The sequence below is a fragment of the Beta vulgaris genome, chromosome 4, assembly GCF_026745355.1.
Source record: "Beta vulgaris subsp. vulgaris cultivar EL10 chromosome 4, EL10.2, whole genome shotgun sequence".
NCBI classification, from domain to species: domain Eukaryota; kingdom Viridiplantae; phylum Streptophyta; class Magnoliopsida; order Caryophyllales; family Amaranthaceae; genus Beta; species Beta vulgaris.
In genome coordinates this window covers 60,611,989-60,625,027 of record NC_079205.1, presented here as the reverse complement: position 1 = coordinate 60,625,027, position 13,039 = coordinate 60,611,989, and the positions used below count along the sequence as shown (strand labels likewise).

Sequence of the window (13,039 nt, the reverse complement as noted above, 5' to 3'; positions counted from 1 at the left end):
ACTTGGACATGTAAGTGATATTATCCAACTTTAATCATCGTAAACACAACAAGGGATAGCTCAGAAAGCTTTCTTTCAGATTCCATAAGATCCTTGGACCAATTCTCATAACCTGCCCATGTCACCAGAAAAATGAACCACTGCAAAAACGATATATAAGATAACCCTATAAAAATCTAAAAGTAAAGTTATCAAGCAAAAACTAAGTAGAAAGACTATATATCTAATCTAATTGTTAGATATCTAAACGTGAAACAGAAAAAAACTCATAGACCCATTTCAAGTGAAATTACAAAATTACCCCTACACTCACGCTTTGTCCCTCCATAGTTTTTTTTTAATTTCTATTGTTGTTTTTCTTCTCATTTGAATAAAAAAAAAAATAATTCTACATTCCGATATCCAGTCTTTCTCATATAACTAAATAACCATATCACTAATTCATACCATAATCTATGGGTATTATGCTATACATCAAAAATCAAATCCAAAAATAATAATAGTGTGATTATTTTCCTAAGTATAATCTCTAACATTTTGACACATAACATGATAACACATTTTAAGGAAACATAAAATATTTATAAGTATATGAATCTCCTAAATATCTCCCAAGTAGAAGAAGTAGCATATATTTTTCTCTCTCCTCCTCTCCGCCTCCTTCTTCTTCTCTCTTTCTCTCTCCACAGCTTCGCCAGAAACACATACGCTCACTTCTTTCGATCCGTCTCGGCCTTGTTTATGAGGTAAATCTTTTCTCTTTTTTTTTTAATTTCATTTTCTCCTTAATTTTCTCTCATAATTTTTCTCTTTCTTTTTTTTCATTTCGCCTTTTTCAATTTTTTTAGATCTGATTTTTCAACTTTATTACCTGATAATAATTTCGCCGATTTTTTTTTTTTTTTTGTTCACTGTAAGATCGAGCATGGTCTGGTAATTTTATTTGGTTTTTGTTGTTGTTCTTCAATTATTTGAATTCACTGATTGTTTAGTTTGTGCGGAATTTTAATTTATTTTTTTATTGAATTTTGTTAGCTAGGGTTTTGTGTTGAATTGGGAATTTAGGGTTTTTTTGTTTGTTTGTTCATGTTTTGATATCTTACTTCAATTCATATCTAGTTGGTAGCTTCATTTGGTTCTTGAATTATCTGTTAAATTTATAATCTTAAATAAGTTTGATTTAAAGGTTTTATGTTTTGGGATTTGTTTATTGATTTATTCATTTTTGGTTGATTTTGATTGTTTGTTCTTGATGCAGCTCGAAGGAGAGACCCACTCTAGGGTGAGTTTCAATTTCTCGTTTTCTTTTTGAGTTTCAATTAATTATCTTGTTATTATCAGCTGAAGTTTTGCTTTCGTATTTATTTGACGGGTCACTATCTCATGATTCATAGTGTTGTAGTTGCTCATGAATGATTAGGGGTTGTCATGTGTATGAATTAAAGAAAGGGTTAGGTATCCATTTCGGCGTCGATAAATTAATTGTACGAATGTGTTCCCTTTTGAGATGTCACTCTTAAAAATGAATCGAATTTTAGACCAAATTTAAATATGTAGAATTTAAATGGTGAGTATACTGTATGGAGTGAATTTGCTAACAGTGTATGATTGCTGGTGGTTTATCTGTTAAGTTTCTATTGATTTTCTTATGTGGAAAACTTATCCTGATTTGGGTAATTTGTTCTGGGTACAGTGGTACGCGGATCAAGACCCGCAAACGGAATATTGCAGCTCCTCTGGACCCTGCAGCATTTTCAGATGCAGTGGTCCAGATTTATTTGGATAATGCTGGTGATCTGGTATTTTTTTTATCCGCTTTTGCTGTTAGCTGTATTTGATGTTCTAATTAGATATCTTCATTGTAACATGCATTTCTCTGATAAATTGTTTTCTATCTATAGGAACTTATCGCAAAGAGCATTGAATCGTCGGAACTTGACTTCTCAAGATACGGTGACACTTTTTTTGAGGCAAGCACCTTTTTATATATCCCTTGTGGAGTGTAATGCAATGTTTTCTGTGTTTGTGTGATGTTTTATGACAGTTTGTCTTTCTGTAAGATGCATGCTGCTGTCTGGTTGTAGCTTGTACTCTTTGTTTATTGAACTAATGATTAAAGGCTGCTATCTTCAATATGGTGGAAGGAGTAGCATTATCTTTGTGATCTGCATCAGGAAACTTCAGCACCTGTCTGAGCCACAAACCATAAACTTTATATAAGGAAAAGAGATGTACTAATGAATTCCACTTCAAAGACGAAAGAATGAAGGGGTGGGATTACATTTTAAGTCCCATATTGGGATGTGTTCCAAATTTATTTACGTAAGACGAGAAAACATGGGTATTAAGCAACTAGGAAAATTAAAAACAGTAAGACAGTTTTGCTCTAATCTCGTGGTTTAGTAGTAGACAGTTTTCGATGGTTTTAGATATATTAAATCTTGTGTTACAACTAGTGTTGTCTAATCTATGATACAAGAGTGGGTATGAGCACGCAAGTTACTACCTAGTCTTGTAACATTAGCCCAAAAGTGTACCCACCTTTATTGTATTACAATACGCAGGTGGTTTAGCATATTGGGCAACCCTTGGTGCAGCAAAATGTGAGAAATTCTTTAACTTTTTAAATTATCCCAATAAAGAATGATTACATGTAAACTATGACATGTAGGGAGGTCACTCTCCTAGGTTTGACCAGAGCTGGACAATCATAAGTTGCTTTGTCGTACCGGAGGGCAAAAAGGGAGTCGGTCTATACCCTTTGATTTGTTTAGATATTAATCTCTCGCTCCATTTTCTGTAATTTTTTAAAGATGTCTAGATTTTGAGGATGGATCTCTTGTTTTATCTCTCATCTGTTGTCTCCACACATTGTCCTTGATTTGTTATTTTCCGAATGCCAACTGTAACGCAAAGTGTCTTAGCTAGATCACTAATTTTTTACATTATGTGCAACTTTGAGAATGTCTGACTGGGTGCTATTAAAATCATGTGGAAGATAACAAGTGTTTTAATTGCAGGTACTCTTCACTGGGGGCCGCACACAACCTGGAACAACTAAACCTGATGAGGGGGAGCGCCACTCTTTCTCTGTAATTCATTGTGAACCTAAACGTGAAGATATTTTGCCATCTGTATTTTTCATACAGAAGATTTTACGCCGAAGGCCTTTTCTTATAAAGTATCTCGAAAATGTCATGCGAAGATTCTTACAGTCTTTGGAGCTATTTGAAGACAATGAAAGGAAAAAATTGGCAATTTTCACTGCTCTTGCATTCTCCCAGAAGCTGTCCGGTCTGCCACCAGAAACAGTGCTCCAGCCCCTCCTCAAGGACAATCTTGTGGCAAAGGGGCTAGTTCTTACATTTTTAACAGACTTCTTTAAGGAGTATCTTGTTGAGAACAGCCTGGATGACTTGATTGCACTCTTGAAGCGTGGGAAAGTTGAGGACAGACTGCTTGATTTTTTCCCGTCTTCTAAGAGATCCCCTGAGGCTTTTTCTGAGCATTTCACGTGAGGATACCTTCTTATTTCTACTTGTTTTGCTTCTTTGAATAGCGTGCTTTTGAAGTATATCTGTCACATTCCCCATCTGTTTTTGGGCTTTCTATACTTCTGCTTCTTCATCATAGTTGGTGCTATGATTTTTGTCCACACTGCATTAAGGTGGTCAGTGTTAACTTAAATGTACAAGTTGAGCTCAAGTTATTTCAATTATAGAATCCTGAAATAAGTACTGTTTCGTAATTGAGTGCATTAGGAAGTCTGCTGCATTTCTCTCCCCATCAAAAGAAACTTGCTGGTTTTCTGATGGCTACTTTTTTTTTTTTTTTTTTCCTTTCAGCAAGGAAGGTCTTGTTCCATTGGTCCAGTACAATGAGAAAAGGATGTTTGAGGTGAAGCTGGCAGAAATGAAGTCTGCATTAACAACTCAGGTAGCAGAAGAAGCTGATGTAGAAGAAGTGATTGAAACCGTGAAACTTCACGTGAAAGATGCTAGGCTCCCTGATATTGAGGTTGTTCGCCTGCTGTGGGATGTTATCATGGATGCTGTACAGTGGTCTGGGAAAAACCAGCAGCAGAATGCTAATTCTGCATTGCGCCAGGTATGTTTCAAAGTTTAGACATCTTCTCAAAGCTTAAGCAATGTTTTTTTTTTTTTTGCTTTGTACTTTCTATGAGCACATACAATGATGTTTTACTTAGGTCAGTTTATTGTGGGGAAAAAATTGAATGGTATATACAAGATGTTTTTGCTGAAATATAGTTGGCACAGTGTGTGAAATCTAGTTGTGATCATTTTGATTGTGAATTTAGCCTCCTGACTGGTCTGCTTGCCCTTATGCTATATCACACTCGAGGTAATAGATAGGTTATGTGTTTATGGTCACAAAGCATGACGCACCTCTTGCTTCATCAATCCCTTATGCTTGCGATTAGTTGCTTCGTCCATCTAGCATGATCCGCCTTTTGCTTTGTCTAAAATGTATGCGTATAAAGTAGCTGACCATGTGATAAAGAGGTTATCTATTTTCTGTTCTGGCATATGGGTTTGGGGTGGTTTATCTTATTCTTATGTATGTCCTTGTCTGTCTCATCTAATAGGTCAAAACCTGGGCAAAGCTTTTAAATACCTACTGTACCAGTGGGAAGCTTGAATTAGAGCTCATATACAAAGTTCAGATCCAATGCTATGAGGATGCGAAATTGATGAAATTGTTCCCTGAAATAGTAAGGTCCCTTTATGACTTAGATGTGCTCGCGGAAGACACTATCCTTCACTGGTTCCGTAAAGGAACAAATCCCAAGGGCAGGTAAAGTTTCCAATTCCTGATAAATCAACTTCTCTCAAGTTAATCATCGTTCAGTTTCCATATCTTGCATCTTTTGTTTTACATATTTCCCTATATGTATATGTTTTCGTTTCTTTCTTTGACGAGTAAACTGTGTGAATTTATTTTTTTATGTTTTGGATTTTTCCAGGCAAACTTTCGTGAAGTCGCTTGAGCCCTTTGTGAAATGGCTGGAAGAGGCAGAGGAGGAGGAATGAAGAACTCAGTGGTTGTTACTGCAGGAGTTCCCCTACCTTTCCTTCAAGTACCCTTTGTCTTCTCTAAGCTTTGAGTGTTTGCTAACGACCGCGAATAATATTTGTTATGTTTCTGAATTGTGATAATACGATTTATGTATTTGCGATCGTCTTTTCTTTTTTCCTCATCTTTCTTCAGTTTGTTATTCCCCATTGATGATTTGATCTTGTTCTGTATCATGAAATGGTTTTATTAGATGCCATCGGAACAACCTTATGAAATTATCGGGCATGTTTGTTTTCTTTTTTTTTGTTGATATTTTGGTTTGGTCTTGTGGTGAGTTCGAAAGTAGATACTTCCTCCGGTTCTTTATACGCATCATTTCCACTTTTGAGAATATATTCTCTTTGGGCCTATTTCAACTAGCTTATTTTCATTTCAGTTCAATTCATTTTAGTTGAATTCATTTCACAATTTAGTTAAGTTTAGCTTTGGATAATACTTTTACTTTCACATATCACTATTCATTTTAGTTTAGTTTAGCTGTTTGTGCCGAATAAAACAAGCCCTTTCTCTCCTAACACATGAGGGTACACACGCTGAAAATTTCGTTAGTTTGAAAAGTATAGAGCTTTGTCTTACCCATAAAATAGAAGAACTGCCCTATTATTGAAGGACACAATTGATTGAGGATTGTATTTAAATTATTGACACATATTCTTTTAAAATTATTTTGAAAAAATGGAACCAAAGGTTTCCTAAGCGTAACTAGGGGAGCTTTTTTTTAATTGTTAAACTTAAAATTTTTAATACCAAATTTTAGGACCTATTTTGTTAGGATGGTTTATATAGATATGTGGTTTTATAAAATTCTAATTATTAGATATATGAATGAAAAATAGATAATATGGCTAGTAAGGTACACGATTTCTTCTATTAGTTTTAATATATAACAAATTATCCATAGTTTTTTTTTTGAAAGAAATAAATAATCCATGGTTGCTGCTCAAGAATTTCAGCCATTTACTAAGTTTCTCAACCATAATGATCGAAGATTAAGTTTATTGGTTAACTAATATGATATTTGACTCCATATTTGATTAGCACTTATCAACCACTTGTATAATTTAGGGTCGATTTGATTCAATTTTTTTTGTCTTATCTGAACTTATCTGATTTTATAAGATATTAAATATGTTAAGATAAGTTGAACAGAACAAGGTCTTAATTATCTGGCAAATAATGGTGTGATGTGATCTAGATGCAAATTCGCCTCTATTATTGGTTGGAGTAATAGATACTCTGCTGTTTGATGCTACAGTACAGATTAGTTTATGTTTGAATTAATTATTCTGATCCCAAAATGCTGACTTAAACACCACTATAATAAAACAAAAGAAAAAGGAAGAAAAAACACCACATAAACCAGATTTTCAGATCTAGAGTATAAATTTGTTGATTAAAGGACCTGCCTTTCAGAGGGTTGTTAATTTACTTGATACTAGTATATGTTTGGTATGTTCTAACAGCTTAAATAATAATAAGACGTCAGTTTTCAGTGTTCATTTTTGTTATTTACAATTTTCACATTTGAGCTAAAATTCCCACAACTTTATATTAATTCGATTTTGGTCATTTGTGGATATAAGTTTTATTTTCATTTTTCAGTCACCAATTATAAACCATAGGACATTACACAGTGTAGGTTTCTAATTGAAGAGTAGATACAAGAAAGATCTGTTCACCCCCTTAATTATGTCTAATTCCTGTGTTATCTCCTAATCGTTTCTCTGATGAAGGTGGATAATCCTAACTTCAATAGATCACGGCCACCAATGTCGAAATTAACCCCCAGTCGAGTCGGATTCTACAAAGAAATTAGGCGTTACTTAGCTTGAGGTAAAGTGATGAAACTGAATAAGGGAGTGAAATCTTTTAGTCATCTTTAGGGTGCGTTAATATTCTCTTCTTTCTCCCACCACTACAAGCATATTAGTACACCTTGTCGGTTGTTCCGCAACCATTTCACTGCCATCTTCTCGCCATCGCAAGCGACTCATTCTCTCAAGCTTCGAAAAATCTCCTCCTCCGACTTCAGTTAATTTGCATCCATCAAATGACATTATAAATGATAGCATTTACCATTATTTATTAGTAGAAGTATATGGCCAAATTGAGAATGTGAATAATCAATCTGGTAGAATTAAAAGAACGGAAAAAATTAGTAGTTCAAAATACAAGGGAAAAAAAAGTGTAGCAACTAATTTTTTTTATAAAATACGCATAACTAAAACGTCGTTCCCATGCACGAATAACAAATAAATGAGTGAAGGAACTTCTAGTTCAGGATTCAAAAAGTGAATAATCAGCAAATTGCAATTTACAATGAGAAATGGAGGTGCAAAGGGAGAAGATCAGGAAATCACATTTAGTTACTGCTGAGTTCTAAGTACAGGACAGTTAACAGTTTCATGCGTGTATATATACATTCATATACAAGTCAAAAGTACCAAAAAAAGGATGACTTTGTTTCTGGATATCACTTCTGCAATGTAGATCAGTTGTATTTGCACATCAGCTGACAAAGAACAAAAAAAAGGCGGCTTACTGCATCGCCTTACTTGTACTGCAGATCACTCGACATGGGAGAAAAAAAAGGATCCTCTCTTCTCGTATAGATGTCAATCAACTGTCTCGCATACTTTGTAGCAAGTTCTCTGCAATCATCACGATCATGCTCTTGCAATTCATCCACTGACTTCTTCATTTTGCCATTTGGATCCCCGTCTATCAGAAATTTGGCTAGAGTACTCACCCTGAAAGCAGAGTACATGTTTCAGACAATATAATACTTCCTTCGTTTTCAAAATATTGCAAAAGTTACTTGTGTACTATCCCCATGTTTGCTTTGAGCATTTTATGTATAAATTTCATTAGATTTTGTCTCAATGTATATTTTCAAAATATTGACTTTCTAAATTTTAGACTAATAAAAAATTAGAGACATTAATAGTCGAAGTTGTTTCTCTAGCTTTTGTAGTGGATAAGATGAAACAAGAAAACAACAATAATTCCCCTTACCATATGCAACTAATCTACAAACATTTAAGACTCCAACAACTGCCCAAACAAAAATCTTTCCACTTAATAACCAGAGTAATTAATCAAATACAGTACTAACAAGAAGGAATCATTCTATTCAGAGCATGAAGGAAAATGATGATGTTATCATGATGCCAATTAACATAGAAATGCAATAAATCTCCTACAACTGCCTCTTCAATTGCTTCGTGCCAGAGCTTCCAGTACATTTTCCTTAAAATATATGCTACTCGGAATTGGCCACTTGGTTCCTCCTGCCAGACATGGATACATGTCTAAGTGTCCAAGCGTTCAACTCGGAGATTTCATGAAAAGTTCCATGATTTTTTGTCGAAAATGAAGTATCAATGTCCGTACCCATGTTAGCATGTCAAGTATCTGACACAGGACTTGACGTACAATGAAGTTTTACTAACATTAGTTAAAGCAGTCAACGTTTTTGCATGAAAGTGATGACTGATCTCTCAACATGAAGAAAGAAGGCAGTGTGCTTCATACATCAGGATATTTGGCTTCGGATGAAAAAAAGGGATTATGAATGAAAAGGCACAAAAATCACATAAGTAGATAGGGATAGAACTAAATTGTATGAAGACTGGAGATGACATCATATGAGGAAAATCATGATTCATAAAATAAGTATTGCATGTTGACTAGCCAAAGACTGGGTTTGTGTAAAAAGAACTACTTTTGGAAAGTATCCTCCTTTGCCCAACTGGTCTAAGACTTTTTGGATGTAATTCAATCACTTGGTTCTAAAGATTAACTAATTCATAGAGCCAGAAATCAAAATTCAGGACTCCTACATGTTTTCAAGTAGCTCAACTAGATTAGCAATAAGAGGAAGTAACAAGTGAGTTAACGACCAACACAACAACAAGATAATAAGCAGCATTAGGGATATTTATGAACTATTCTTCCATATCAAGAAACTTCAGCAATATCATGCATATACTCACAGGTCAAAAGTATTGCATGCTTAACTAATATTCACCCTCAGTTAATCAGAATTCAAGAAGAGTGAAATATGTATATAAAGAAAATAGTTGTTACCTCTCAAAATCACACTCCTTCAATCCTTTGCTTCCTAAAGAGACTGAACCATTCACCCCAGAGGATCCAGACTTTTGTTTTCTATGCAGTGCACAAACTGCTTTGGCACAAAAGTCAAAGTCCTGCTTAAAAGCACAAATCATATCAGCAGAACATTCCAACTTTTTGTTCTGCTTCCTTTGCCGAAGAGTGGTCATGTAATCTTCAACCTGAGGGCTCAAGAGTCTATCAGCTATTGGAGTTCCATAATTATACATCTTGTCACTACCTTTCCTGTCATCATCTTTTTTGGAAGTATCTATTTGCCCTCCTCTGCTGACTTCACATCTTTTTATAGTTGCCAATTTTTGGCTCTGGGAAGTAATAAATTTATGGTCCCTTCTAGTAGGTGAAAAGGCATCAAGTGATGGTTCCTGCTTGACTTGTTCGGAATGCACATATTCAAGTTTCCTGGTCTTAAGTTTTGGGTTCAGGCTATCATCACTAGAACCATCATGATTATGCCACTCGGGTACACTTCCAGGGCGATGCCGTTTGTTTTTTCCACCCTCGGCATGCTTGGGATTCTCATCATCATCATCATCAATGATGATCGGGGTCCTCTCATTCCCAGTACCTCCTCCTTCTCGTGAATGTTCTGCATCGAAATCCAGTTTCCTCTGAACATCTTCTACAGATTGCTTGTCAGACTTCAAACAGCATCTTGATGTATTGACACAAGAAACTACAGCAGAATCTAGAGTAGAAAGAAAATCAGAAAGGGCAACATGCTTTTAGCCAAGAAACATGATCATATAACAAAAGATCATTAGATAGACCACATAGAAAGCAATATTCACAATGGTTTTGTAAAAAAAACGACCAGGAGATTAAGCATATTCCACAATCAAATAAACACTATTCCTAAATATATAAGAGGCTTCCATGCCATTATAATTGCAATAATGAAACTTTACGCATATGATCTTCCTTCTTTAGATAATGGGATTACACATGTAACCAGGTATGCGAGCAGTTACATCACCACCAATTATTTGTGCACTTTTGCACTCACAATAAATTTATTATGCTAAAAGAAACAGGTAGAATTTCAAAAATAGAAAAAGCCAATTTATGCTATTTTGCATCCCATATTCCCATAATAATGTTTCTGGATTCTCACAATTTTACATTTCGCCTATGCCCTAAACAGCAGTAAAAAGTAAAAATTTCCACCATGGATAATCTATGCTACCCCTCTTAAAAAGAACAACCAATGAACTGAATAGCAACTTTCACATAGATTCCATGAGCTGATTGCATAACAAGAAGACAAAAAGTGGATGTTGTTTACATCTCAGAGCTATATCCCTGTAACAGACTAGGAAACATGTAAAAGAGGATTAACAAAATATATATGAAAATAAAAATACAAGAAAAAACCAAACATGCAATCCAGTCTTGCATGGATCCTCAGCATTCTCAGGGTTGGCATAACAACCCTAATCATGCAAGGTCCATAAGGAAGATATATGAAGAACTTGACATCATTAGTCATGAGTAATAACAGACAATGCTAGCATAATAGAAGCAGCAAAAGAACCAGAAAGATGACACGGCAGCAGAAGTATTCATTTGACAAAGTCATTATTGACTGAAGAGCATTTCACCAAAAACGGTATTCATCAGTTTCAACTCTCAACTGAATGTTTGAACCTCACAGACAACCAATATTCAACACTCAACAGCATGATGTGTCACTAATCACTATGACTAAAAGCAAGATAAACGGACAGCAAATTGATCAAACACAGAATAATTACCAAAAGAGCATATACCTGCTTCCTGAGGGTTTCCATATTTAACCAGTCCAGCATCGCAGGTGAGACCAATTTCTTCAGAATCAAGAGCCTTGATGATTCCACATAATATTTTGCCAATATGGGTACTAGCAAAGCTTTGATATTTCCCCAGATCCAAGCACAGACCAGTGATCACATCTCCCTCAAGCTTCGAAAACCTCTCTTCCACCTTCCCCAACTTTGCTGTAAATTCCCTTTTCTCCACAACTAAACTCTCTTTCTCCTTTACAAGTTCTTCAATTAGCTTATCTTTTTCTTTCGCAGTTTCTATTTTCCCCCTCTCCAAAACCTCCATATCCTCTGAGAGCTTCTTGATTGTCGCATCCTTGTCTTGGTTGATTCTCCTCAATTCTTCAGCAAGAGCATCAGATTTTGCCTTTTGCTCCTCCAAGGACACATTCATCTTTCGCATCCCATCCAACTCTTCCCGCCAACACTTAAATTGAGCCTCAACTTGCCTCTTCTCATTCTCCTTCTTCTCGAAAAGTTCTTTGATTTTCTCCTCTTTCTCTTTCTTCAGTTCTTCAAAACGGACATCATAATTTAGCTTTTCCTCCTCCAGAAACACATTCCTCCTCTGAACCCCCTCCAACTCTTCCTGATGAGCATTAAATTGAGAATCCTTCTTTCTTACAAGCTCGTCTATTTCTTGATCCTTTTCCCTCAACTTTCTATGCAATGCAGACATCGTATCACTCATATCAGACAAGTTTTGAATTAGTTCTTGCTTCTCCTCCTCCAATCCCCTAAGGTCGCCAAGCGATCGACCATACCTTTTATTAGCACTCTCCTCCTTCTCCTTCGCCAAGCTCAATTCCCTGGCTAAATCTTTACACTTATCATCATTTATATCAGACTCCCTCAGCAATCGACGACGTTCCTCCTCACACAAATACTTCTGCACCTTCAACTCCCCAAGCTCCGCCTCCAAAATGTCACTCTTCTCCCTCAAACTTGCCACTATTTCCTCTTTCTCTCTCCTCAAACCCTCCTCCCTTGCCCTCAACTCTTTCACTGCTGCCCTAAAATCGGTTTCGAGAAATGAAGTTTTCAGGGACTGAATTATATCTGTAATTGAACGATTCCCAGAGCAATTGCTGCTAGTGGGTGTTTGCTTCAACGAATTTGAACTCATTTTTTTCTACCCACAATACAAATTTCAGAATTTTCCACTATGTTAACATCAACAATTAGCCCTACACAACAAGAGAAGATTTTATGTAATTTCTGTTAAATTAGAGCCATAATTCTTCCAAATTGAATGTATACATAATAGTACATGAATACAAGTACACAACTACTAAATATAACAATTTTATCTAAAAAATCAGAGTAAATTTAGAGGGTTAGTACCAGAATTTAGAAACTGACCTTCTGGGTGAAGATTGTTCCCAGTTTTGCGCATGAAAAATACCCAAAATCAGAAAGTATGCTACAAAATGAAGATGATTATAACGAGTGTTAACTCATTTGAATGAACACAGGGAATTTGGTTGTTTTTGGCGATGGGTGAAGAGAGATGAAGTTGTTAAACGGAGAATGGAAGGACATTTCTCGTGTAAAAATGGCGTGAAAATTGAAATTTTGCAAATTTATGGGAAATGACAACTGAGAATTCAGACTTGTTTGGTTCACAGTCTTCACACTTCACGTCTGTTCACTGTTGCATGTTATGGGAAATGTTTGCATTTATTGAATCCCCAATATATCACTACACTTCTTCGTTTATATAAAAAAAATTACACCTGTGGAGTATTATTAAAGATACTTTTGCGTTTCAGTCGTGTTCTCTTCACTTTTTTAAAAACTAAGTTTTAGATGCAATCGGTTTAATTTTGACGGTTTAGTTCACTTCAAATAAGTTTAATTAGGTTTAATCAGGTAAATAAATTTTAATTATGTCCAATAAGTTCTAATCAATTATAAGAACTAAGAAGCTTCAAATGTCAATAATTAATAAATTTAAATTAGAATATACTGGTCCACAATGATTTTAGATTTTAAAGAATAAA

At 35.3% G+C, this 13,039-nt stretch overlaps 2 protein-coding genes across 3 annotated transcripts; one reads left to right on the top strand and one right to left on the bottom strand.

The window, feature by feature from the left end:
* Nucleotides 1–587: 587 nt before the first annotated feature.
* On the top strand, nucleotides 588–5,333 carry LOC104890236 (uncharacterized). Its single transcript, XM_010675643.4, has 8 exons — nucleotides 588–746; nucleotides 1,259–1,282; nucleotides 1,694–1,799; nucleotides 1,902–1,970; nucleotides 3,021–3,514; nucleotides 3,846–4,107; nucleotides 4,607–4,815; nucleotides 4,985–5,333. Exons 1-8 carry the CDS (start codon nucleotides 592–594, stop codon nucleotides 5,049–5,051), a joined length of 1,386 nt encoding a protein of 461 aa, XP_010673945.2. The 5' UTR covers nucleotides 588–591; the 3' UTR covers nucleotides 5,052–5,333.
* Nucleotides 5,334–7,354: 2,021 nt separating this feature from the next.
* On the bottom strand, nucleotides 7,355–12,738 carry LOC104890237 (hypothetical protein). Of its 2 annotated transcripts, none has more exons than XM_048643592.2 (4): nucleotides 12,381–12,738; nucleotides 11,004–12,223; nucleotides 9,187–9,922; nucleotides 7,355–7,847 (listed from the first exon to the last, which is right to left on the bottom strand). In XM_048643592.2, the coding sequence occupies exons 2-4, from the start codon at nucleotides 12,160–12,162 to the stop codon at nucleotides 7,649–7,651; spliced, it is 2,094 nt and encodes a 697-aa protein (XP_048499549.1). In that variant the 5' UTR covers nucleotides 12,163–12,223; nucleotides 12,381–12,738; the 3' UTR covers nucleotides 7,355–7,648. The 2 variants fall into 2 exon arrangements, with proteins under 2 accessions (XP_048499549.1, XP_010673946.1); XM_010675644.3 differs by having other exon boundaries at nucleotides 12,399–12,738.
* Nucleotides 12,739–13,039: the final 301 nt, after the last annotated feature.

What these genes read in the sequence shown, in the direction of transcription:
- LOC104890236 (XM_010675643.4), top strand. Translation starts at nt 592, where the DNA reads ATGAATCTCCTAAATATCTCCCAAGTAGAAGAAGTAGCATATATTTTT. An exon ending in TGGATAATGCTGGTGATCTG is followed by an intron (nt 1,800 to 1,901) that starts GTATTTTTTTTA and finishes TTCTATCTATAG; the next exon opens with GAACTTATCGCAAAGAGCAT. An exon ending in ACGGTGACACTTTTTTTGAG is followed by an intron (nt 1,971 to 3,020) that starts GCAAGCACCTTT and finishes TTTTAATTGCAG; the next exon opens with GTACTCTTCACTGGGGGCCG.
- LOC104890237 (XM_048643592.2), bottom strand. Translation starts at nt 12,162, where the DNA reads ATGAGTTCAAATTCGTTGAAGCAAACACCCACTAGCAGCAATTGCTCT. An exon ending in TGGAAACCCTCAGGAAGCAG is followed by an intron (nt 9,923 to 11,003) that starts GTATATGCTCTT and finishes TTTCTACTCTAG; the next exon opens with ATTCTGCTGTAGTTTCTTGT. An exon ending in AAGGAGTGTGATTTTGAGAG is followed by an intron (nt 7,848 to 9,186) that starts GTAACAACTATT and finishes CTCTGCTTTCAG; the next exon opens with GGTGAGTACTCTAGCCAAAT.